Consider the following 27,697-nt stretch of genomic DNA (forward strand, 5'->3'; position numbering starts at 1 on the left):
CTGTCTCAAAAATAAATAGAACATTTAAAAAATTTATATAAAAAAAGATTATCCAACTGTAAATCATGTTAGAAACACAGGCCAGCAGTTTTTCTCAGTGGTTCTTTTGAGAACCTAAGTACCTTGATTTCTTTCTTCTTCTTCTTTTTTTTTTTTACAACTGTGCTGAGAATTAACACCCAGAAATATATACTTCGTATGAAGAATGATCAACAAAGGTGACTGGAAAGGGATCTACATATACATATGGCCTGGCCAGAGCATTATACTATCGTTAATGATAATGCACAGACCACATGAATTCATAGCCAAGTTTTTCATTTCTTTGGGATTTGAGCCACGTATAAGAAATTTAATGAAGAGCATTAGTGCAAACTTCTACATTTAAGAAAAGTTTACAGGATCTTTAATGTCTAGATACGACTTTGCCCCTAAGGTTCCAGCCAGAAGGCACCAGGCAGTCAGCAGCACAGCGTTCAGCTTATCTGCACTGGAGGGGATGAGTCAGAGCTACTGGGATTTGAGTATGTGGCTCCAGTTAGTCTCGCTTTGTGTCACTGACAGGGAGACCACTAAGCCATCTCCTTCCAGCCAGATGAGTTTCCATTTAAAGTCTGCAAATCCAGGGGGATGTGAAGCAGGGAGTAACATGATCCTGGCAAGCACTGTCCAGTGTGCAGATAATCAGGTAGGCCAGAGCCAGAGTCAGACCTCAGCAGAAACTGCCTTGCTCATATCACCTACTCCAAGAAGGGCTAAGAGCAGGCAGGGTCTTAAGGTCACGTGACTCACAAGGTCCACCCGTTCATGCAGCTGAATGTCATTTCTGAACACTTGCTGCCTGCCAGGCACTGTTAGGCATCAGGGATAGAACAGTGAAAAAACCAAACCGTGTCCCTGCCTGCAGGAGGCTTTCAGGACTTTCTGAGTACCCAGCAGAGTCCACAATGAGACCTTAAGGAAGGGTAGGACTTAGAAGGACAACAGTCAGGAAGACCATAACAGATGCCCTTATAGGAATGACAAACCTAACAGTCATCAAGTGGATGCCTCTTCGTAGCAGCCTCACCTCCACTGGACTTTCATCCCTACTCCAAGTGTCTGCCCAAGGCTTGCACATGTAGCACATACTTTATTCGCGTTCATTTGTTAGGCATACTTGGCTTCATATTGTGCACATAGCATGCCAAATACTACAAATACATTTGCATAGTGCTTTCAAATATTTTATCTTAGTCAATCTTTAAAACAATTCTATGAGGTCAGTGGACTAAATACTCTTTTTGTCTCCAATTTACAGAAAAAGAGACCAAGGACAAGGATCACATCCTCTAATTGCCCAGTTCGGGGCTTCCCTCTATGGTAATGCATATTATATGATTTTATAATTGTCTACTTCTCCACCTCCTCCATGAGACTGTAATCTCTTTAAGATCAAAGACTGCCTTCAGTGTGGTTGTACCTCTGATGCCTAGTATATAATGCATGTTCAATCAAGAGCTGTTCAATGACTAATTTATCTTCTCTGTGAAGTTTTCTCTGATCTACCCTATCCCCTGCTCCTAAGTGGTAGAAAAAAACAGTTTAATGGCAATGTGATAAAAACATAGGTTTTAGAGTCTCACCAGGCAGGGCTCACATTCCAGCTCTACCACCTACCAGGTGTGTGATTTAAGAGATATTATTTACTGCTCTGAGTCTTGGCTATCTGCAAAACAAGGATGATACAATCTACTGTAGGCTTTTATTCACAGGAAATTTCTAGAAAGGCTGTGAAGATAGTATCTGGCCTATGTTCCCTTCTGATGATCCTTCACAACTTGGTATTTGTACCTTTACTTGACTGTTCTTGTTTAGTGCCAACACCCACCACCTGGAGGCTGAATTCTTGAAAACAGGGTCTATGTTGGTCACCTTCATATTCCTAGAGGCTGCTCCAATGCTTTACAAATATTGGACACTCAACAAATGTCTGGAGAAATAAAATAAACCAAACTATACTTCTACCTGCCTGTAGTTCGGAAGTCAGAACTCACTTAGCATTCAATAAATATTGCTGACAGACTGTGCAATTTAGTCCAAATAAAGGATGTGGAATTGCAGGCTTGGCCTCTGTCGTTCTAGAAGATGTTTTGCTGAGAAGGGATATTCCAGGGCCTCTCACTCACCTATCTGCAGAGCAGCTCAAAGAGATACACACAGGAGCACAAGTTTCACAATCTGGTTGTGTAACTGGAGGCTGAGGACCTGGACTTTCAGTTTTCTCAGCCCCAAGCTCCTTAGATTTGGCATAAAAACAAAATTTCTGCCTTTTAGCCCCTTCAGGCTTTCTCACGGGACTGTAGGAATTTAAGGAGCCCTCATGCTACTCTCTTGAAAGGACTCCAGAGCCTAGACATGTGACCCAGGACCCCCACCAAGAGACCCACCTTCATTAGGAGTTCCCGGCTGGTCAAATGGTTATTATGGTCAGAGAAGATATCTGAAAGTTCTTCAAACATCAGCATCCGGTCCCTGTGAGGAGGGTTAAGAAAATATTCACAAATAACGAGTCCGTGAAAGTCCCACACCTTGGGCCCTGCACTCTCAGTTACCTGTGGCTCCAGAGGGATCGCACTGATCTCAGGATCAGTGGGTCATGTGAGCACAGATGAAGCCAATGACTTTGTTCATGCAGGATAGCTTTTTTTTTTTTAAGGTAGACATAGTCACCTATGTGAAGAGAGGGATTTTTCTAACCATGTACATTATAATCATAAAAGATCATTGAATTGGGGCATCAAGCTGTTCAAATGGGACATGTTCTTTAAAAAAAGATCTTGAGCTTCTGAGGGGCTCAGTTGGGTCAGCGTATGGCTCTTGATTTCGGCTCAGGTCATGAGCTCATGGTTGGTAAGCTCAATCCCCACGTTGGGCTCTGTGCTGACAGCACAGAACTGACTTGGGATTCTCTCACTCCCTCTGTCTCTCTAAAATAAACTTAAAAAACAATTTTTAAAAATTCTATCTCAGAATACACACAGAGCCCCGCAGGACCTGAGGAATCATGTTGGCCAGGGTCAGGGACTTGCCCACATTTCCATTGCTAAATGTTGAGAATGGCAGGTATAGAACCCAAATTTCCTGAATCACAGGCTGGTGCTCTCATCTCGGAGTCATAACAGATGGAAGCAGAACAGGCTGTGGTCAGGGGAGTGGGTTCAAATCCCCACTCTGCCACTCACCCCCAAGTGACTGTGGGCAATCACTTAACCTTCTTAGGCTTCCATTTTCTTACCTATACCATGAAAATACTAGGAATCCCTCTGAAAGACTGCTGTGAAGTCAGCAGAATCACATATGTAAAGCACCTACTCTGCTTCTTCTAGAACACTACATCTCCATAGGCCTCATGCTTTTCTCTGCACCCCTGCGGGGTTAGTGACTGCAGGACGCTGAAGGCAAAGAATTTACAAGGCAATGTTACTTGACAGGCGGGATTCTGAGATCACGAGAAAGACACTATTCACTTACTTGTTTACAATGAGTGTAATACTTTGTTATAATAAAGCAAGCCAGTAAAGCTATTTATGTTTTTGAAAAAATAATTAAAAACTTCATTATCTGTGGGCCTACATAGAAATAAATACATGGCTTCTCTGTTCACTGAAAGTTATTAGAATAAAGAATTATAGGGAAAATGATAACCAAGTAAGGGATCTTAACCCCATTCCTTGAAATTAGCAATGAAAAACAGAAAACTGGTATGAAAGTGCCTTCTCTAGAAACTGTGACACTTCTATAGCATCCGCACTAAAACATAAACCAACCAACGAAGAAACAAACCAGACACCCACACTGTATAGAATGTGGCTTTGAGGTTTGTTTTGTGGTGACATAGTTTACAAAGCCAGCTGAAAGTATGGACCTTCTCATATGGTAACCAAGAGATTAAGCTCCAACTCCACTAACTTTTTTACTTGGGTTTTGGCCTCAAATTTGCTGTGGCAGGAACCTTTGGCTAAGTGACTTTCCATAGTGTGCTATTTATCAACTACCAAAGAAAGATGGAATGACCTTTCACTGCAGTCACGCACAGGTGGTGACCATCCCTTTGTTTTTGTCTTTGATACCACGGTTGGGGAGCAGTGAGGAGCGCAAGGAGAGGGCTCGGGCTGTTGAGCATGACTCTGAACGCATCTGATTTCCCCACTGTATTTTACCAAGGCCTGTCATCTAATGATTTTTATAATACCCGTATCTTTCATAAGATTTATATGCAAAGGAAAACCAATGAACTAATCTTTCACCTACAGAGTCAGCTTGATTATTCAAAGTAATGGAGAAGAGAAAGAACCAAGAAATAAGCGGTAATCAAAAACACTGTGTTGGACTTTGAAAAGCCTGTCTGCCAGGTTTCCTCCAGGTAGATAACAGTATTATCCACAGAGCATAGCTTTGGAGTTTCCAGGTGGCTGTGGCTTCCACGGCTCCGTACCACCAGGCATTGCAACCACCCACTTCAGGTTTCTCTGCCGGCTCATCAAAGACTTATGTCATAAATAATTTGACTTCCCTCAAGTAGACTTTCCTCTAAGAGCATGAGCCCACTGGTATGCACTCATTTTCCAGCATAAATTTATGAAATCCTGGTTTACCTATCTGGGTCTCTTGCAAGTGTGGATAGTGTCAAGTTCTTTAGGGCTTAATCAGCTCTGAGTGAACTCATGAATCCGAGTACCTAGACTTTCCACTCTTTAGGACCAGGCCTTCCAATTCCACATAGGCAGGCCTACGTGGGGAGCCAGCTGGCCCCTTTCCTGGCTGAAACCGACTGTACTACTGTATACAGTTTACACATTCTTTCCTGAGACAGCCTGCCTCCTTGATTAGTTCAAACCTAGGTAGACCTGTTGAATGTAATTGGCCTCATTTGTAGCCATGACACATTCCCCAGCTTCTGAAGCTGTGTGGATAGGGAACCGGAGCTGCCTCCTCATTCCCCTTCCCCGCCTTGGCAAAAGTTCTCTGGTCTACAGGGGTAGCACTGGAAATAGGGGAATAAAGATGACGAAACAATAAGGACATTATATCATTCACTGTCCCAAAGGTTACACCAAGAAATATGAAGAAAAACAATATAAAACATGGCCAATTAATAATTGTAGTCAGGTCCCTTGGAAGGGACACTTAAGGATTTTTAATATCACTAAGAGAGCACTTAACATGCTGAAACAGAAGTTAAGTAAATAGATTCTTGCTGAATGGTGAGAGCTAGTGTCCTAGCTCTCACATCTTGGAACAACTTAGGGCTTTGGAATGTGGCTGAGAAATAACCAGAAGGAAAAGCCATACTGCTGTAACTTCATCACTCCACACACTTACCCCTCGGACTCTAGATAATAAGCACACCCTTTAAATCATCCCCAAAGCCAATACTCTTGATGTTGGCGCACTTCGAAGATGAGGCTGACTTCTGTAGCAGCTCCGCCTAAAAGCTCATTACTGATTACATGTAAAGGGTGCCCTGCCTGGGACACACAGAGGCTTTCAAATACGTTTCTCTAGTTACAGAATACGGGCTTTGAAGGCAAGGACCCGTACGCACCATTTATACAGCAACCAAGTCACCCCAGCCAAAGAAAGCAGAGCGGACACTTGGGAACTTACTTCGGGACGGCGGCCCAGGTCTTTTTTAACCTATAGATGGAATTGGACTGCAGTGCCGAAATGATGGCCCTCAAGGAAGAAAAATTCTTCAGGATTCTACATTCCTGTATGGAGGGTGATTAAAACATAAAAGGCATTTTAAATATCAATAATACTGCGAGTTGGTGGTTTCCTGTTTTAGAGGTATCACAGCTGCTATGAATTCTTACCACTAAATAGGCAGCTGTATAAATACTGAACATCAAAAAGTGGCTCCCTACTCCCACCCCAGTCACCGAAACACTTTATAGGTTTTGGCACTGTATGCTTGTTTTTCTCCCTTTAATATATTTTTTGCGTTGTTGTTATAGTTTTATGGTTTCCAGCTTTCCTCATAAAAACACGAATGGAGGTGAGTGTGCAGGGCTATGCTGGGGAAAGCAAACTTTCTTCTGCTGAAAGCATACAGATGCCCTAAAATGAATGATCACTGCATCCTTTAAACCCACAGTGTGAGCCGGGCCGCAGCCACTGGGGGGTCAGATGGTATCGAACATCTCATGACCAACCCTTGCCCAGAGAGGTGTATATAACTTGGCAATAAACATTCACCACAAGTGGAACTTTGGCTTTCACACTCTTCGCCGAGAGGGAATATTTTTATACACACGCACTTCATTTCAAATTGGTTTGTGCCACAGTTATAAACATTCAGAAACACCTTGGTACTTCACTGCTTCCAAAATAACCCGAGCTTTTAAAATGAAATTCATTTTGGCAGCATTTTAGAACAAAAATCAAAGAGGACAGGAAATATTCTGGCTGTCATTTTCTGGGTAAGGAGAAAGGCTCTCTGATCCCGAAATTTAAGCGACCGCATGGAGTGGCTAGCCTTGGCTGCCAGTGACCCTAGAGTCAAAGTCCTGCTGCACGAATGGCGGCGACAGCAGACAGTGAGGTAGAGTCCCGTTCTTGGCACCATGGGGAGAGTGAGTTATGCCTTAGGTCAAAGGAGACGTTTCATATGCAGGCATTTGGGTGTGTAATCTATCCACTGTTTACGGAGAAGCACACCGCGTGGGCAAGGGGTTGGCTTTGCGCAGAACATCTGAAGCAAGAAATCCCAAAATGGCTGGGCAGAAGTGCACGTTGCTTCGAAGGTCATTTCATGAAGTCATGCTAATCCCGACTAGAAGGAAGACCAGCATTCTCTAACTTGGCTTGCCAAATCCTGGCTACTTAAAACTATGCCAAATAAGGCTCCAAACATTTTTTTTTCTTAGAGTATAGGCCAAAGTATCTTACAAAAGTCATGCCCACTCTTTTTAAATGTCTCAATGCTCTCTCCTTATTTGAAAAGAAAGCGAGAGCGAGCGAGAGAGCACACTCTGAATTGTCGTCAGTCTGGAAACCGAAACCCAAACCCAAACCCATGGTTCATCAAAGGTTCAGAATCCAAAAGTCATGCTCCAAAAATCAAGAAACTTGCAATAAATAAAGGAACTCAGGCACGAATATTTCATGCAAATTGTAATAAACATATGGAACACATTATTCAGAAAGAGCCTTAAGCTAAGGGTTTTAAAGGAGTGCAAAAGAGATTTGGCTCCATTTCTAGAAGGGGAGGTATCTTCCAGGAGATGTGATGCAAAAGAAAAATGAAAACATAGCTGCAAGGCCAGTCCAAGAAAATATAATCACATTAGGTCACAAATATTTTCTATGTGTAAAACTATTATCTTTTTTTTTCAAATATCCTCTTAATAGAAATTGACTGTGGTTAATGCAAGAAATGTAAAATAAATCTTGGCAGGAAACCACCTATGAGTTTCATTATTTTACTAAATTACTCCACACAATTTCAAGGGACACAATGTCCTCAATATTAGGAAACGACATCACCAAGAACAAGGACCTCTGGCTTTTAAACATGTACTATGGTATTTGGAATATACCTCAAGTTGTTCAACTTGTATTTCAATTATCACCTACATGCACAGTTTATATGTAATATGGACCAGAAGTCATTGTTTGAGCCACACTGTCGTACACACAGATGCTATATTCTTGCCACAGACTTTCTAAGTAGACAAATGGATTAAAGGATATGGCATTTATGGCAAAAAAAAAATTATGCATATTTTCTTATCATTCTGAGAAGGAAGAAATTCCATGCTTCATTCCACTCTATCAGAACTTCTTTTTGTAGCTCTTGAGAAATTAGCTCAATTCAGAATAAGGGGAAATCTAAGCTGTAAGATATTGTTTTCTTACTTTTTCATATACTGAAAAGTCTGTGGTAACTGAGCACCTAAAAATTCAAAGTAAGGCAAATCCTCTGGCACAATTATGGCCCTGCTCTTTGATCAAAGATAACAAAAGACAAGGTAAAATAAAAAGAGAGAGAATGTGTGGGTGTGAAATTTTAAGCATTATGCCCTAAACTGAAGGGCTTAATAAAAAAATATATATATTAGGATTGAAAGCAAATGGTTTTGGTTGAGGGTTGGCCCCTATAACCCAGAACATGGACTAATAAGATATTTACATATTAATTATTTTTCAAAGCTGTTGTTAATTACACAGCATTTGATGATGTAATTTCCTCTGTCTAGGAAAAAAAATCTTACTCAATCTTCGAATACCAAAAATTCTCTCTCGTATTAAAGCTAAACCCAAAAGCCATCCTATCCTTGAAGCCTTCCTCAACACCCCCGCCAGACGTGACCTCTTTGTCCTCTACCACTGCAGCTAGTCCCGGAGGGCTCCGTTCCTCCTCTGCTCAGCTGGGATCACTCCAGCACATCTCAGAACACCTTAGCTTCCTTGTTTGACCATAGGCTCCTGTAAGATTACATTAATTGTGCCTATCCTAACGATGTCCCAAAATTACATAGTATTGTGGCCTAGGTGCATTTAGAAGCACATGAAATGTCTGGTGACCAACTGACTGAATACTGTTCACCTTTCCTCAGTCATGAAGATACTGATAAGTGAAGGTCATACAGTACGTAAACAGCTGACCCAGAGCCTAGACTGACGCTCAGCAGAATGTAATTCAGGACTAGGAATAAACTCTGCCCTTCTCCCTTCAGATAGAAGGTCCTCTGAAAAGCCCCAGAAAAATGTGAAATCTGGGCACCTCAGTCCTTTAGGAAAGAGGGTCAGGATTCTGAGAAGGTACCGGCTCTTCAAATCTGCAGAAGATGTAATGCTTCCGGGTGCTGGAAGGGTGCCTAGGTAGGTCATCATTCCGCAGTGAAGGGGAGTCGGTTTGGCACTGGGACCATCAGGTTCCATTTACCGAACACGGGGCAGAACTGACACTCGGTTTGTGAATGTAAGGGGAAGAGCAGACAGATGGCTCACCCTGGAGATGCAGCAGGGTGTAGGCCCATGAGCTGAAAGACGTGAGCAAGGGGCCAATTTTCTTTCAAGAGGAAAAATAGAGGTACCAGGTGGCTTAGTCAGTTAAGTGTCTGACTTCGGCTCAGGTCATGATCTCACGGTTCATGGGTTCGAGCCCTGCATAGGGCTCTGTGCTGACAGCTCAGAGCCTGGAGCCTGCTTCCGATACTGTGTCTCCCTCTCTCTGCCCCTCCCTCCCTCGTCTCTCTCTCAAAAATAAATAAGCATTTAAAAAATTTTTTTAAAGGAAAAAGGAAAACTAAGCTCCTACTTAAGAAAGACAATTTTTTTCTTACTTTGAAAGAACAGTAATAACAGCAACAAAATCCCAGTGGGCCCTCAAATATGTCATTTGATTGCCTTTCAGCCAAATGGATAGACCCCCTTAAACAGAGAGATGGAACAGTCTCCAGTATATACTGAACACACACAATATTTTTAAAACGATAATTACATGAGCAATGTTAATCCACTTCTCGATGACTTTGGCTCTCTGCTGAGTTTTGAGTTCTTTGCCCCCCAGGATGGTGCTGACAACACATTTGGTGAGGGTGTTAAACTGAGAGATGGTAGCACGGATCGTAGGGGCCAAATGTTTGTTTTCCTTCTTATCCCTTTGAGACCAAATGCAGCCCAGGCAGTGGTGAGGCACTACTTTCTTGAATAGTTGCTAGAACAGAAGAGAAACTGAGTTTAAGGACAACACAGACATTTCACATGGCAAAGCACATAGTCTGGGTCACCTGTGAATTGGTATTTTGTAAATGGACAAATAATTCTTTTCTGCTTGACTTGCTTCGCCTCATGGTGTCTATTTCAACAGACAAAAGTAAATAATTAATTTATTAACTGGTCAGAAAAGCCCACACGTTCTTTCTCAATCTGCTCGACGGAACAAACGGAACACAATGGCCAAAAGAAAATGTAAATGACCAAGAACATTTTGACTTTTCTATCTTAAAGGACAGGTAAAAATCTATACTACTGACCAATAAGAGGGGATGGAGGTGATTCTGACCTCAAAATCATATACCCGGTACGTTCTAGGCACTCACGATCGTGAATTGTATATCATGCATAGGGATGCTCAGTGACCACCTGGTAAGTGCACGTGACGTTGTCATCAATGTCACTATTTCACATGACTTTTTAAATGAAGAAAGTAAGCATAAAAAATGAAAAACTATTCGATGTCATGCAGCAAAAGGAAAAAAAGAGGAACATAAAGCCTGGTTTCCGGGTCTTTGCCTAAAAGTCATAACCAATGTAGTTTCTGGTATCTCTGTTACGCTATCAACTGCGGAACAAAAACAAAGACAAATTTGTTGACTAAATGGGATTCTCATCTGTATGGCAATTCAAGAGAAGACTCGTAAGGGTTTATATAAAAAAGAACACCGGGATTTACTTTATGTAGACTACCTGATTTGCTTCTGATAGTTTATTTGCATGCTCACTAGATGGAAACTGTCACTTTATTTGCTGCTTTCTTCAAAGTGATAAAACCATCACAATAATTTATAAAAGTCTATTTACCAGCTAACATTGAGCTAGGATATGTGGCTGATGAGATCAAATATGCATAGCTAACAAACTCCAGGAAAGTACAGGAAACCCACATGGAAATGAACTGCCAGATACAGTCACATTACGTTATCCTAATTTATACTTTGACCGCTTCACAATCCTCCAAATAAACACTTCAGATCTGGAAATATTTATGAGTCTAGAGGGAGAGAAATACCCATGGAACAGAATAGATTTTGTTTCATGAGAATTAGAATTCTTATTTCCCTCTGTGTATCGAGTGCCAAGTAAAAAGCACCTTCACCCAGCTTTGCTAGAAGAGCTTAGGCCTGAATTATTCAGGTGATTGATTCAAATCACATCTTACCTCTGCACTTACAGGCACAGCCTCTCCCAGGGATTCGAAAAGACTTAAATCACATCACCTCACTGCCCTCCCCAGCCCACAGTACCGTCACTCCCCACATTTTAAGCAGCAGCCCGTCTGAGGCACAAAGAGAAGACCTACAGCATCCATGTACGTCAGCTGCTCTGCCACAAGGTCTTCTGGGAAGCACGTGAATTCTGCGGACCCTCCACCTTCTGGTTCCTCTTCCTCTTCCAGGCTGAAGAAGATGGTGTTGGGAGACCCATCTGTTCACAGATGGAAAGGAAAATTAGTCCTCTGGTGCCCCTGTTTATGACCTTGTTGGTAGAGTCAACTTTCATTTAGAAAGAAGAGGGCTAATCATTACTTCAGAAAACCCATGAGGAGAAAATAGTAAGCCCAATTAATCTGAGTGAAATGGAGGTCTTCTAAATCTCTCCTTGTTCTTGGATTCTTTATTAAGTTCAGAGGCCTCATGTTATCCCTTTGATAAACCACTGATAGCTACGCCAGGCACAGAGCCAGGTCAGGCAAAGTCTAGAAGCAAAGGTGGGCTACATTCTGGGGGTTTCCCTCATCTTGGGCTCCCTCAGACCCTCTGCTCACCTTAAGGACGAATCAAACTGCTTCCTAAGCCCAACTATGTAATTCTGAATCACTGGCCATTTATAACCAGAAGCCTGAAAGGAGTGGGCATGAAAGCAGGCCAGGCATTGGGTCGCAGAAGGGGACATTTTGGTGTCAGAAATGCTGATGAAATCCTCAGAATTGTAAGAAAGTCTTCAGAATCTGCTCAAGATGTTTGGAGCTACTTTCATTTTCCACCTGAAGTGAAGTTGTGTGTGAAGTAGAAGAACCTGAAACTAAATTCACCTGAGCTTTATTTTGGATAAGATCATCAATTAGCAAACAACACAGAGCACAGACTGAAGAAATGAGGGGGGGAAACGTCACCGTAATAACTCCCTGGAGCCCAAGTCAAAAGCTGAAGGAATCAGCACACGGAATCAGAGCTCCCCGGTCACAGCACCACGTGGGTACTTGCCCTGGCCGACTCTGGGAGAGGTATGTGATTTAAGGATGGTTTAAGGATGGCCCCTCAACCCCCAGAGCTGAAGAGACTGATGTGAATGGGGCTGGGCTAGAAGTGGGAGGGGATGGCTGCCTGCCTCCCAAGGCTGGAACACAGACAGGCATGAGCTTAAAAAAAAAAAAAAAAAGCAAAACCTAAAACCCTATGATTTCACCACTCTGCCTCCACACAACTCTGGTGCTCTCTAATTCAACGGAGGAATAAGACATTTGAAATCCCAAACAAAGGTTCAGAATGGGCCTCTCACCCCTTTTGCTAGCTACTATATAAATCAATCTATCCCACTCACTCTGCCTTGCAGAGGCTGACCCACGCCAGCCAACGAGGATGTGTGGTAAGGTCAGACCCTCTCATTCATTCAACAAACACTCCAGGCGACCGCTGTGCGCCTTGGATGCTGCTGTAAGCGAAGATTACGTAGTCCTCCCTCTTGGGGGCCTAGGCCAGGCCTTCACTGCGTCTGCCTTTGACTCTCTTCCAAAGGGAAGTAAGTAAAAACTTGAGGCAAACTTTTACTTTTGAAAAACAATGTAGGAAAACTTTTGCTTTGGCCAGCATGAAATTGGGCAAAAGAAAATAAGCCCATGAGAACCAAGCTCCTAAAACTCCTTTTCACTGATGACTGCTGTGCTTAATAAACAGAGTTTAGAGCTTTCTTGATTCAAATTTTCCAAACTTTGAAAAAATTCATTTCCGAGCATTGCTGAAAAGCCTTTCCAAAGTCAGGCAGTCTCCCTCTCCCCGGCCTCAGCCTGCCAAATGAGCTCTGCCTTCCAGTCCCGCGTCGGAAACAATGAGCGACTGGTCCCACCGGTTCCCCAATTAGGCCCGGAGCCAGGGGCAGCCCCAGTGGGGAGAGAGCTGGGCTCCAACGCAGCATTTTCCACTCCGGCTCAAAGACAGGCGGGGAGGCCTGAAGGGAGTTGAGGTCCCGCAGCTGGAGGAGTGCCCCTGGTATTCAAGCATTCCCAGCAGATGAAGTCATCTGAGATATGGGGACTTGGCAGTCAGCTTCTAATGATGCGACTGTATCCCCTGCCCCCTCCCCCCGCCCCGCACCCACCGCTCCGATCCCCCTACATAAAACATGCAACAGGTACTGTTTGGAATTTAAGGTTATTTTCTTTGGCATTCAGGCAGCTTCCCTTATCGGTGATGAGGAACCGTTTCCCCTCCCTCGCTGAGGAAATCAGGCGTCACTTCAGGGAAATGCCTGTCAAAAGCTCCAAGTGGGTCAGCTGCCATGGCAACCATCACCCAGCAGGCCAGTGAGGGGATAAATCGTCCCGCTGAAAGCCTGTCCTAACCTCTTTCCGACTTTCTTCAAAGCCTGATATTCCCAAGCAGCCCACGACCTGCAATGGTGGCCCTTCCTTTGTCCTTGAAAACAGGCAGTCAATTCCTCCAATAGGAAAACACAGGCACTGAAACTTCCTTTGATGAGGCCATCAGAGATGCTCAATGACAGTGACGTTTTCTAGCTGACAGAGAAAACACTTTTTCATGGCTTTTTGAGCTTTTGTGAGGGCTGGAGCACCACCTGTATTTAGTCTTTGCCTGCTGACTAATGCTGGTTGTGATGGGTTTCGTCCATTACAGAGAAAGAGGAGCCACGAGGCAGATAATAAAAAGCAAATTCAAGTTCAGCATGGGACATGCTGACAAGAGAAGGTAAAAGACCATTAAGGAGACCACCTCTTTATGGTATTAGAAGAAACCCAAGGAAATGCACTTCTCGGAACAAGTTTCCTCTTGAAAATCTTCTTGGCTCTAAGATGCTTAGGCTCTGTGACTAGCATTTAGATAAACTTTAGAGTTTTTACCCACCACCAGTCCCCCAGCAGCCTATCTCTGTGAGACCAACCAAGGTCATTCATCCAGTACAGGGGGAAAGTTTCTTCAACATGGGGATTGCAGGATCAGAATCTAACTTGTTCCCTGGAATCTGGATCAAGTGAGTACTCACTGTCAGTTTCCACTTCTTGCTTGTGAAACTGCTCCAGGAGATTTTGTGCTCTTCTCTCCGGATCAGAGCCTGGCATCACCCGTTTGAGATAGTCCAGCAGCTTCTGTAAGCAAGGGAAGTGAGGGGGCTCTCGGAAGTCCTCTGCACACTGGTCAAGCCAGGCCCTCAGGATCGAGGCGATTGCACTGAGAGAGAGAAATGGAGAGTCACTGCACCCACTGGCCACCATGGCCTCACCTCGCAAAACTTGGGGTCAACAGAGAGTTCCCCCAAAAGTTCCTGGCAATGTCAATGAAGTTAAAGCAGTTGGCTGTTGAACAGGGTACAGACTCATTAAGTTCCAAAAAGAGAAAGGACCATAAACTTTGGAAAAACCCATACAGGGAAAAATAAATAAATAAAAAAGACACACGAAAGGAGATTTAGTGAGTCCTGAGGCAACTTCACAGCAACCTGTGCACAAGGAGATTATGTGTCTCCAATTCTGGATTCACTCATGTCAGAGACCACTAAGTCAACTGTACTAACATTTTAGAAAATAACTGACTGACAGGAGGCCTGAAATCCATCGAACGAGAGGAAGTGCATAGGTTTGGAAAAGGTAACAGCATTAATTTAGTTTTATAAAGATCACCAGGGTTTCAGTATAAGTGCCAAAACGTGCCCCCACCAAATTACCCTTTTGCTTTTCAAATTATAAGAGGAGAAGATGTAGAGTACCTAATAGAGAAGTAGGTCTTTGAAAGGTAAGAGACAAAATCTTGAGAAGCAAAGCCACTGTGAAGGCGATTTCCACCGATGGCTCAGCAGAGAATATCTCGGGAGAGACACGGGCCAGGGCACAAAAAGAGGGCCGTGACGTGGGCACACACCCACCCCCACCTTGGTACTAAGAACACGCGTGTGCTCATCCCACAGAGAAAACAAACAGCTGACTGGCAAAAAGGATAAAGTGTTTTGAGTGCTCTCATTGTACGCTTCATGTTCAGAGAGGCCGTGCCGGGCTGTGTCTGCCAGAAAACACAGTCAGTACTTTGCCTCTTACTGACCAGCTGCCCCAGGGCTAAGGCGGGTGCATTTGTGATGGCTGGAGATGACAGGGGCTGGTAAACTAATCAATCAATGTTTGCTTGACAGTGATGTGATACTTCGTTTTAGCTAAAGACTCAACTGACCAAAATTCCTCATCTGATAGAAAACATAGTGAGCATATTTTTAAATTATCATCTAAGTATACTTCAAATCGTTCACTTAGTCAACAACCTGTAAAGAGACTACAAGGGATTATCCACATATGTGAGCCTGCAAGAGGGGCCTTCACAGGTGTGTCTAACTTCCACACATCCCAATTTCCTACCACGGAGCCGGCCTGCAATCCAGGTACATGTACAAGGAAAGCCAATTCAATGCTCAACTTTTGGAAGTAAAGTGCAAATAGGAGAAAAATAAATTTACTAACTGTTTTCACTGCTATGGATATCATTGCTTTACTAATGAGAAGATGAGGGCCTTTGGAACTATAATATTCACATGAGTATGTTGGAAATAGGGGACATAAAACCACAGAAATAATTAAAATATTCCCTAACTCTTTAGCCCAGATTAAATAAAAAGCCAAACAAAAGTTTTACTCCCTTCCAAAAAGTTTGAGGAAATTAATATGGGCCCTGGGATTTAATGAAAACATAAGCAAAATGAACTTAATGGGTTCTCCTCAGTGAACCTCCAATCCTCAGTTGACCTGCGCAATCATCTGTTATGAATGAATGCTTGTGTCTCCCCCTTAGTTCATATGTTGAAACCCTCACGCCCTCCAAATTGATGGACTTCTACTTTTTGAGAACCCACACATTGCATTCATTAGTTCTCCTTTCTTCACACACACAAAATATCATGAATTGAAGTAGAAAATGATGAAGTAGCATTCTAACACTTCCTTATTATAAGGAACAGGACTTTTTCTATGAATAATTTCTCTTCTTCCCGGACACACACTGAGCCCAGAACTAGAGTAGGCACACTGGTAGGGGAACAGCCTAGAACAGAGAACCACCTGACATTTGCTTTCATCAGGTTAACTCTTACATATAGTTTTGTACTTTTCAAAAAAAGCGTGGATTTGATTAAAATAACTACTCATTTAGTATTTAATAGTTCAGTGAGAGAATACTCTTCCAATGACACTGATAGAAGAAACAGAGGTTTTTTTGGAGGGATGAGAATTCACATTGATCAATAAAAATAAAAAAGAGCACCCATCCAACAACGCGTGTATATATTAGCCAACATGGGTTTTTGTTCCCACTGAATAGCATGAAACAGACACTGCTCCATTCACATCCTCCAGATCTACCTTACTGCTCCCCACTGCATGGACACACCATAATTAATAGAAGTACTCTTCTACTAGTATACAAATGTTTATGTTACTTTGTGTTCTCAGAATTACAAACAATTACAAAATGTGTATCCTTGTTCAGATCTCCGCATACTTCTGCATCTCTCTAGGACACATCATTTAGTGCTTACTTTCATGGAAAGTGAAGCCTCGAAAGGTTTGGGGGAGTCCTGAAGAGGGACTTGAGTCCAGATTGGACTCGCCTTTAGGTGCACATTTTGTCCTCCTCAGTCTGACGTTTTTCGCTAGCGCGGTAAGGTATTCGTTCTACCCTTTGTGACAGTGCCCTTCCCACAGCTTAGCCGAAAAGGACTATGGAAGTTCACTACAAAACCAGATCTTGACTTGGCTAGAAAAAGCACTTTCACAGAAAAGAGGAGTAAAGGGGGAAGGAGGAAGAAGGAAGAGAAGAAGGGAAAGACACACACAAACAGCACAATACGACATGGGTCAGGCCAATTATCAGCATGCCAGGAAGGGAGGTTTTCTGGAAAGTCCTGGACACATGCCCAAAGCTTACAGTACCTTTATGTTTACTAATCCTGGGAAGAAAACTTCTCGTTCTTGATAAACTATAAAGCAGATAAAACGTGAAACATTTGAGACTTAAAAAAGGAAAGCAACATTTCAGAATCATGGCAATGAATCAATCACTGGCCAATGAATTTCCATCTTAGCCATCCTGGCTCCGCTCCGGAGGTCTAGCTTACACACCAACCAGAACTGATTACTGGGAAGAGTGCAAAGAACCTCAATACTGAAGGGAAATCTGATTTAAAATTACAAACTCACAGGAAAGGTGTGACTGTTGAGCTACAGAAGCTACTTGGCTCTGTACCAGAACAAGAAAGAAGGCAATTCCCACCCAGCTGTGCCCCCTGTGAACAAAGGGAGGTGGGCAGGTCACTCAACTCCACTGACCCCTACCCTGGAGAAGAGAGATAACACCTGCCTTCATCTACCTGACACTGATCAGTTGTGATTTCACAGGACATAATGTCAAGAAGGATGTTTCAAGATACCCAAAGAGAAATGTTAACTTTCAGCAGGCCTAAAACTACTGGCCATAAATCACAAAAGGAAGGGACTGAAAAAGGTAAAATGGCTCACTGAAACTCAATCAGCATGTATGGAAATCAGTCAAAGAATTTGCTACCTAAACAGAAAGGATGACATGGAATACAAACTGTGCTACCACAGGTGTGGCTCCAGGCCTGCTACTGCAAACAGATACAGATACACACACACACACATACACACACACACACACACACACACACACACACACACACACCACCTAAGGCATCCCCCTCAGGACAGATCAAATACAGGGACATCAAACTCTATTACAAACTGTAAGACATGCTGCTTGAATGACTTGGGAAGGCTGAAGAAGTACTTTCTGAAACCAAATGGAAAGATTACAACTGTGATGTAATCAAACCTCAGTAAGGAGGAAAGGTAGTACATGGCCTCCTTTCCCAAAGTAGTCTTTAATGGGTTACAGAGCAAACCCCTCGGTCACAAGCAAGCATATGGAGTGGGTAGCCAGGGGCAGGACCCCAAACCTGATAGCTGAGGGGACAACCAGGATTGCTTTCTACCTCAGGCATTCTTGGCAACCTTGTTCAACCTATCACAATGGTCTATAGAGAACAGAAAGACATGCTCAGACATCAGTGTGTGGAATGGACTGACACAGCCTCTAAGACTCGTCCTCCTAAGAAACAGACCCTTGGGGAGAATTAGTTCACTAACTAAACTAATATTTTTTGAGTGCCCTTTATCTTCCCTATTCACAAAAACCGTATAGGTGATGAATGTCACAAGAGGGATTCCACAGGAGGATTTAGGAAATAATGTTCAGCTGAGATCTTAGGTATAAGGAGAGTTAGTGGGGTAAAGAATCTGAGCCAATAGCATAAGCAAAGATCCTGAGGTAAGAGAGGGCAAAACACTTTCAAGGGATGTATAGAAGACCTATTTAAAGAATAGGAAGGGAGGGTTCCTTGTTGGGAGACTTTTGATTACTGATTCAATTTCTGGCTATGAGTCTGTTCAAATCTTCTATTTCTTTGTTTCAGTTTTGGTAATTTATGTTTCTAGGAATTTATCCATTTCTTCTAAATTGCCCAATTTGTTGGCATATTATTGCTCCTACTATTCTCATATTATTGTTTGTTATTTCTGCAGTGTTGGTTGGGATCCCTCCTCTTTCCTTTGTGATTTTATTTATTTGGGTCCTTTGCTTTTTCTTTTCAATAAATTGTTAAGGGTTTATCAATTTTGTCAGTTCTTTCAAAGAACCAGCTCCTAGTTTCATTGATCTACTCTACTGTTTTTTCTTTATTTTGATGTCATTGATTTCTGCTCTAATCTTTATTATTTCCCTTCTTCTGCTGGCTTTGGGCTTTATTTGCTATTCTTTTTCCAGCTCCTTTAGGTATAAGGTTAGATTGTGTATTTGAGATCTTTCTTCCTTCTTTAGAAAGGCCTGGAGAAATCTCTATACTTCCTCTTATGACAACCTTTGCTGTGTCCCAAAGGTTTGGGACTGTTGTGTTTCAATTTTCATTAGCTTCAGTGCACTTTACTTCCTCTTTAATTTCTTGGTTAATTCATTCATTCTTTAGTAGAATGTTTTCTAATCCTGAAATACTTGTGGAAGAGAGGGGAGGGATGGAGCACAGTGAGATTTGCTACACTCATTTGATTTCTTAGCCAAACAGAAATCACACTTTATAACACCTGGTTGGAAAGTACGAGACAGATGCCTTAGCTTAGAGGTATAAGGAAAAAGTATAGAACTGATAGCCACCGTGGGGACCTTCAGGCATGCAATGCAGAGTAAGAGGTGAGTGTCTACGCTGCTGGTATGCTCAAACCACAGGTATTTAAATACATATAGGGATTTGAATGCATATGTATTAAATCACATTAAAATCCCATTGGTAGTAAAATATTCTACAATTGGTAAAAAGCTAATAAGTTTTCAAAATATGAAGTCATCTCTCCCATGATATATAACCTCTGAGCCAAGAAATAGATTATGACAAAAATAATAACTTTGTCCATTTAGAGTTTTCTCTCCCCAGAAGTCTATTTGAGATAATAATTTATTGTTACTTAACAAGATATGGGACTATTTTTTTCAAAAGCAGCAAATTGTTTTTCTATGTTAGGGGAGTCTTAAAAAACTGAATCTTTTCCTAATGTAGATAAAGAAAAGGTGAAAATCCATGTGGAAGGTGGGCCTTTGAATCAATATGGCAGGTGACACTGCCAAGCCCTGAGGGGGGAGCCAATGCACTTTGCCCTTCAGGGAAAGGAAGCAAAGTGACCTTGACACCGACTCTGAGCTAGACCCCTCCACCTTGTTCTCCTAGTCACAGAGCAGATTTTCCTCTTCAGAGAAAGCTGCCCTTCAGAGGCTGCCTCTGAGACCCCAGCTAGATGGTTCCCGACGATAAAGGACAAAGGAGGGTACATAAAACATAAAACCTGTTTCTCTTTTTCTCTGAAAAAGTCAGGAAAAGATGGAAACATTACTATCTGGACTTGTCAAGGTCGTCTTGTGATGCTTTCTTGTACATTTTCCAGAGTGCATTTTGGTACGGAGGCTGAGCAGGGATTAGAACGCTGTGAGGGAAAGTGAAAGAGGGATTCCAAGGGTCAGAAAAATGACCGCAAACAGGGCCAGAGCCAGTGCTAAGCACCAGGCAAGCACAGGGCACAGAAGCCAGTGAGGGGCCATGAGGCAGTGACAGAGAAGAAGCTCCAAGATGAGGAGGAGGACAAGCAGGAAGACTGTGACAGAAAGGACACACAGAAATACAGAGTAAATGTGGGCGGGGAAGGGCCAAGAATAGGAAGAGACAAGCCTGAAACCTATTATCCAAAGACAGGAGTGTTTATACACCTGCCCTTTGGTCCCAAACTCGATGCATGGGCCCTGCATCTGAAAGCAAATTTACAGAAACTGAAGAGAATTATTGTGCATAGTCCTAACTCCATGTCACCAAATGCTATTCAGTGTGTCACTGATTATACTACACTAGAAAAGGAAAAAATACTAAAAGGACTCTGAAATGCCCATTGTTCATGAGCAGTATAGCCAATGTGACCAGTCTCTGGAGAGCCTAACTAGGATCCTAGTTTTGTGGCTTACTAGCCTCTTTGTGCCTCAGCTTCCTCACCTGTAAAATGGGAACAATAACAGATGCGTTCTCAGAGAATTGTTGTGAGGCCAAGAGAGACCTTGGCCTAAATACCTACAAAGTATTTAGAATAGTTCCTAGGACATAGTAAGTCCTCAAAAAATATTAGCTATTTTCATTATTTTAAAAAAGAAGAATGGCAGTCTGTAAGACCCAGGACTAGAGCAAAAGGAACTATGCATAAGCCCCATGTTCTAGTTGGTAAAGTTGTTTCCCACTAGGGTATGAGTTAACGTACACGTATACCAAAATGGAACAGTTAAGTAAATGGCAGATGGTGGAAGCCACTTTTCTCGCTGTTGCAGAGGGAATTTACAAACAAGCCAGGGGAGCAGACTAGAATGATCTATGTGGTAGCAGATGAGAAGTGGAGGCACCAGTAAGAACTCTTGTTGAACACAATATAGATACACAATGTTATACATAAATATGTGTATTTACATAATCCGTGTAAACACGAATCTCCCAGCCCCATCGGCTAAGAATCTTGGATTCTAATGCCATTCTCCAGTGGAAAGAACCGGGTCTCCTTGAAGAAACGGCTGATTCTCGGACTGGGGCAGGAAATCTGTAAGATGAGCCAAGGGCATCGTGTAGTGCCAGAAAGTAAGAAGGACTCAAACAACCAAATAACCCCACAAGTGATACAGTTGCATGTCAGAGTGACACAGGAGTCCACCAAAAGAGCTCCCAGTGGCCAAAACGGGAACTATCTGAGCAAGAAATAAACTTAGCATTGTCTTATAACCCAAAGCTTAAAAAAGTATCCTACTTCATACTGATATAGATGATCAAACAAATTAATAAATGGGATAACAAATCTCCCCAAAGAAGTTGTCCAAATTCATTGATTAGATACTTCACCCTAAAAGACAAGCATAATCCCCACTCTTTAATTGGAGGTGATGCATAGTGACTTCCTTCCAAATAACACAGTATGGGAAGGAAGGGGGTGGGGGGAAGATGTTTTCCATGGAGGAATCTGAAAACTACTACTGCAACCAGGTGACCAAGGCCAACAACAGTCATAAATCATGTTGATAGTATGTGTCCTTGTTACCATGTGATGAGAATGGCATTTTATCTCTGTAAGATTCCTCTCAAAAACCCATAAATTCAGTCTAATTATGATTAAAAAAATCCAATAAAGGGGCATCGTACAATATATCTGACCTCAAAACTGTTAAGGTAATCACAACCCAAAAAAGTCTGAGAAACTGTGATGGCCAAGAGGAGTCTATGGAGATGTGACAAACTAAATGTAATGTGGTATCCTGGACGGGATCCTGAAACAGAAGAAGGACACTGGTAAAAAGTAAGGAAATCTGAATAAACCATGGACTTCAGTTAAAAATGTGTCAATATCGGTTCATTCGCTATAATAAATGTGCTATATTAACGTGAGAATAAAAGGGGAGGCATATGGGAACCCTCCTGTACTATCTGTTCAGTTTTTACAGAAATCCAAAACTGTTGTGAAAAACATCTTAATTTTGGGATGCCTGGGTGGCTCAGTTAAGCATGCAACTTCAGCTCAGGTCAGGACCTCGCAGTTTGTGGGTTCAAGCCCTGGGTCGGGCTCTGTGCTGACAGCCCAGAGCCTGCAGACCCCTTCAGATTCTGTGTCTCCTCCTCTCCCTGCCCCTCCCATGCTCATGCTCTGTCTCTTAATAATAAAGAAATAAATAGTTTTAAAAATGTTTTTAAAAAATCTTAATTTTAAGGAAAAAAGCACAAATAGGAGGATCTGACCTAAGTTCTTAAGAGAAAATGTCTCATTTTTATCCAAGGGAAAGTAGAGGCCACAGAGTGTAGAGGGCAAGGCTGGATTTAAATCCCAGATTTCTCTTATTCCCTATATGATCGTGGGCATGCTCTTTAACCTCTATCCTTCAGACTCCTCTGTGAGAGAGGACTAATAACACACAGAGTTATTACGGTAATATTAAAGGATACATACAGAGAATTATTATGATACATAGATACAGTTATTACAGGAATATTAAAGGGATACACAGTACTTACACAGGGACTGTTCCTACTAAGCAGTCACTGATCTCTAGCTATTACTGTCACAAAAGGACATTGCCACTCGCCAAAACTGTTTCTCAGGGACCTCAACAGCTCCCATTCCTCACAGTCCAAGATGGGTATTTTTATGTTATAAATAGGCCTCTAATGAAAAACTGCTGACACATCCTATACTTTTCACCATTAGAATGGAGTTTCCGTCGGTAATGAAAGATGCTACGAGGCCCCAGGAACAGGAAGCAGGCGCTCAGATTGAGGGGCCTGACCAAGATGACCTTCCTTCTTCTCTCCTCACATCCTGCAACCCATCTCCTGCCCCAGGAAGCAAGCCTAACTTCCACATTTCTAACAGCTGTCTGGGGACCTTGCTTAGGGCATTTATTCAGTAATAAAACCAGGCAAAACAATACAGGGCAAAGTAAATAATCCCAAATTACAAGATCTCAGGATGCTAACAAGCTAAAACATTTGTCACAATCGTGATAATATACCTTAGTTCTTCATGTACTCTGGCTGCAACCTGATTACTGTGATGGAGGCATGCATGGGGGGAGAAAATCACAGGCACCTGACATCCCGACGCTCATTTTGAAATGGCAGGCCCAAGAGCAAAATGGTGAGAAGCCCAGGTCTTGGAGTCCACTGGACTGGAGTCCAAATACCAGAGTTCACTTAACTAGCTGCTTGGTTTTAGTCAAAATATGTAACTTTTTTTCATGTTTATTTATATTTTGAGAGAGAGAGAGAGAGAGAGCACGTGAGAGAGAGAGCACCAGGAAGAGACAGAGAGAGAGGGAGAGAGGAATCCCAAGCAGGTTCCACACTGTCAGCACAGAGCCTGGTGTGGGGCTCGAACTCACAAACTGTCAGATCATGACCTGAGCTAAAACCAAGAATCGGATGTCAAACCGACTAAGCCACCCAGGCGCCCCAAACTTTTCTGAAACTTCCATCTATATACCTATCAGACAAGGACAACGTCTCACAGCATATGTGACGGTGAAAGAAGATACAAAGCACGAACAGAAGGTCTCCCACTAGTAAGCACACCACAAACTGCAGTCAGGGTGGTGGCCACTGCAGTGCAGGGCAAGTCAGGTGACAGGCTGGTTGGGATGCCCATTTGCCGCACTCCCACACTTGGAGAACCCCAGGAGATTCTTAGATGTCCAATTATTCTTCTTTTTGAACCACTGATTACCAACGTTCTTTTACTCCTTAATCTTTAGAAAGCCAATTTCTACTCCCTTCCCTTAAATGCACAATTTGATTCAAGATTTCAATGACTTTTGAAAGTATGTGTTGTATTTTTGTTTGTCCACTGTGGATGCTTTAAAGACAACATCAGCTTCTTTTATATAGCATATTATTTCTCTATTTCTTCTTTCATTGTACTTTTACTTTGTAAAAATACTCCTTTCACATTAAAGTCTTTCCTTCTTTTTAGTTTCAAGGTTTCAATCTTATTTTTGCTCTGTTCTTTACCTCTATTTCTTTGCCCCACTGTTGTTAAAAATTGGCAATATTAATTTCAGGGCAAGTGGGTGGCTCAGTTGGTTAACCATCCAACTTTGGCTCAGGTCATGATCTCATGGTTCGTGAGTTCATGAGTTCGAGTCTCATCTTGGGCTCCCTGTGGATCCTTTGTCTCCCTCTCTCCCTACCCATTCCCCACCCCCAAACACAGCGCACTCTCTCAAAAATAAACATTAAAAAATAATAGTAATAAAATAAAATCCACCATATTAACTTCAACTGCTTCTTAGGGTACTTGAATTTGCTGGAATGAATATTAATTGCAAACTCGCTGGGAAGATTATTTAATGCTTTCCACTGTAAACTTTCTCAGGCATTAAGGAATCACAGCCAGCCTTCTTTAACTTATCTCCCTTTTCTTGAAAGTGTTTCCAATGCCTTGTATTGCTACTATTTATACGACTCTTTACTGGTGACTAAAATCTGGTGTCACTATTTACAACTTCTGGGAAAAGATTCCAAAAATGACATTCACGTTGTCTGAATGTGAGGGGATGAAAGCCGAATGATTTCAACAGTTTAAAGCACTGCCGTGGTAAAGACTTTGAGAAAACAACACACAGCACTCCAGAAGGGAAGTGATGAGAGTTGATTAAAAAAAAAAAAAAGGAAACAACTCTTTCTACATTACAATAGTAATTAAAGAAATTTAAAAAGTGTCATTTCCTAACGAGTCTTAAGCCTCTTAAAATTAAGATAGATAAATAAAGATACATGATAGATAGATACATATATATTCTAATTTTAGGTCCATTTCAGGAAATGAAGATTCATGATGCCAAGGTTCTGTATGGCTAATATCCCTTCTTTACATTCTCTTCACTTCGGAATTCAATGCTGGTAATGAATCTGCACTACAGAGAGTGTCCTTTTCCATCTGGTTCTGATTTTATTATTCTAAATAGATAGCATTTTATGGTGTAAAAGTGTCAGCAGGAAGGAGGAAAAGGGCACAGGTGGAATGAATGTGGGCAGAGATGTTTTCTTCTGTCACAGAAGTGAGCTTCCTGATTTCCAAATAGTGGCAAGTTTAGGGATTGTGCAAATCAACATGCTATGCCTTATTATATATACACCAGTCTGGCGCTAACATCAGAAATCACTGGGTGGCAGATCCCAACATCTAGGGAGAGACCTTGGAAGTTGAATTCCTTGCAACTGAAGGAATTCTTGTTTTGGCTAGATAACTGTAAAGGTTGCCGATATTGCACAAAGCCTGGACTGGGCACACTCAGGACTGGAATTACAAGTGGGATACTTTTTGAAATTCATGAAGAACACTACTCAGTTGTGGTCCAAGGCGCTAGAAACCAATCTTCCCTCATGACTGTTCCATGTGCATGTCCATGTTTTCCTTCTTCTAAGTTCTTGTATCCTCCAAAAGGGTGATTAGATCCATATTTAGAAATACAGGGAAGATTGTTATCTTGGGATTTGGAACCCTGTATGAAATGTGAGCCTTGCTCTATGCTTTCAGTAAAAACAGAAAAACCAAATAGTTGAGGATTTTTCAGTAGTGATTCCCCACCCATACTGCACCCCATCTGCAGAACTGAAGTCATTGCCCTAAAACAGGATGTTTACTTCTTAGAAAGTTACTGAATTCCCACTGTCTGTTTCCCACCTAAAATCACTAGGAGACAGATTCACGGCAAAGGAAAACAAGAGGCATTGTGTCCCTCTCACCAGACCCCATAATACAATGCGTTAGCTCATCTCTGTACTGAAGGTCATAGCGGCCAGTTATGATGTCATGACTCATAACAAGCACATCAAAGAAGCTGTTTATTTTGTTTTCCTATTTCATCAAAGATGGGTGCACAGACTCTGACCAACAAAAGCAGTCCAGGGTACCTCTGAAAAGCTCAATATAAGGGGCGCCTGGGTGGCTCAGTCAGTTAAGTATCCGACTTCGGCTCAGGTCATGATCTCACAGTTCATGGGTTCGAGTCCCACATTGGGCTCTGTGCTGACAGCTCAGAGCCTGGAGCCTGCTTCAGATTCTGTGTCTCCCTCTCTCTCTGCCCCTCCCCTACTCATACTCTGTTTCTCTCTATCTCAATAATAAATAAACAAAAAAATTAAAAAATAAAACAGCTCAGTATAATATTGGGGCCATATCTCTGTTTCTGATACTCATTTTCATTTTTGAAAAGATGAAGAGAAAGCTAAACTTTTATCCTCGATGTCATTACAGTCGAATAGGGCCTCAGAGAGCATACATTCCGAGCACTTCATTTTTCAGGTCACGACACAGAACTGAGGGAGGTGAGGTGACTAGGTCATCCGGCAGGGAAGTGACAGTGACTGAAGAGCTCCTCAAACCTGAGTTCTCCAGGCTTGTCACCCAAGGCCCTTCACCTCCTAGGAGGCTGGCTCCTGGGCCACCTCGGCATTTGATTCACTCAGTACAAGGCGGGACATGAATAGAGAAATCCCCAAATAAGCCTGCTCCTATTTTCACACAGCTCTAGATACTCATCAATGAAGAGGGTTTTCACTTGAGGACTGCAGCCTCATCGCACTGAGCAGCGTTTCCTATCTACACACTATTGACACTTAGAGGCAGGTCATTCTTTGTTGGAGGGCGGTGCCATCTTGTGCGCTGTAGAATGCTGCACAAAGAGCCTGGCCTCTGCCCACCCGATGTCAATAGCATCCCCCACCCACCATCAGGTTAGGAACAAAAATGTCTCCAGATATTGCCAACTATCCTCTGGGGACAAAACCAGCCCACTGAGAACGGCCATAGAGCCAGATCTCCAACACATGCGTCAGCCATTAGGATGCTTTCAGTCACTGCTAACACGTCAGATGCAGAGCTCTGTGATGACGGAGGAACTTTCAGTACGTTACACATGGAATGAAGGAGACGCTTCCCCGATTTTCTCTCAGAAAGACAAAGCATGGACCGTCTCCAGCCACAGAAATGATTAGGAGAGGGGTAGCTTTAGAAAAAGCAAAAAGATAATGGTGAGATGAGATGAAAAATAATAAAAGGAGAAGCGGGGGAGGGGGGAGGAAGCAGCCAGAAAGCAGGAAAATGGGAGGAAGGAAGAGGTCAGCAGAGAGAAGGGATTTTAGCATTCCAGCATTTGTAGGACAGAGTGGCCCATTATAAGATAAAGTAGCATATTTTCAGCAGGCATAATTTTTTTTTTTAAGGCAAGTCAGTCTGAGGAAAAGGGTCAAGAACTTTCTACCAAATCATTGTGAGGCTTTAGGAAAAGACCATTGTCCCCAGATGATGGACCCCTCAGGGGAGTTCTCTGTGAAGCGCTTTGTTAAGGACTCATATGCTTAAAACTGCAAAGCCCTTTAAAACAGATTATCCTGGAGTCTCACCCACATCACTGTTCCTGGTGCACAATGAAGTTCCATGAGGTTTTATAATAGGACTTTAAAATAATGAGCATGATTCTTCACATCTAGGGCACAAATCAATTTTCTCAGAAACCTATTTAATCTCAAAACACTCCCTGGGAAACACAAAAGCTCTGGTTATTTTTCAGACTGTTATTCTCCT

General features: G+C 42.4%; 1 protein-coding gene across 7 annotated transcripts in view; it reads right to left on the reverse strand.

Annotated features, from left to right (window-relative positions):
* RGL1 (ral guanine nucleotide dissociation stimulator like 1) overlaps window positions 1-27,697 on the reverse strand; it is a 241,101-nt gene that overhangs the window by 31,903 nt on the left and 181,501 nt on the right. For all 7 annotated transcript variants that reach the window (XM_029935212.1, XM_029935209.1, XM_029935215.1 and 4 more), the window contains 5 exons: window positions 13,990-14,174; window positions 11,072-11,196; window positions 9,491-9,706; window positions 5,650-5,753; window positions 2,430-2,514 (listed from right to left, as the gene is read on the reverse strand). In XM_029935212.1, coding sequence (XP_029791072.1) covers window positions 2,430-2,514; window positions 5,650-5,753; window positions 9,491-9,706; window positions 11,072-11,196; window positions 13,990-14,174 — 715 coding nt within the window. The remainder of the gene's footprint in view (window positions 1-2,429; window positions 2,515-5,649; window positions 5,754-9,490; window positions 9,707-11,071; window positions 11,197-13,989; window positions 14,175-27,697) is intronic.

The sequence above is a fragment of the Suricata suricatta genome, chromosome 3 (assembly GCF_006229205.1).
Source record: "Suricata suricatta isolate VVHF042 chromosome 3, meerkat_22Aug2017_6uvM2_HiC, whole genome shotgun sequence".
NCBI classification, from domain to species: domain Eukaryota; kingdom Metazoa; phylum Chordata; class Mammalia; order Carnivora; family Herpestidae; genus Suricata; species Suricata suricatta.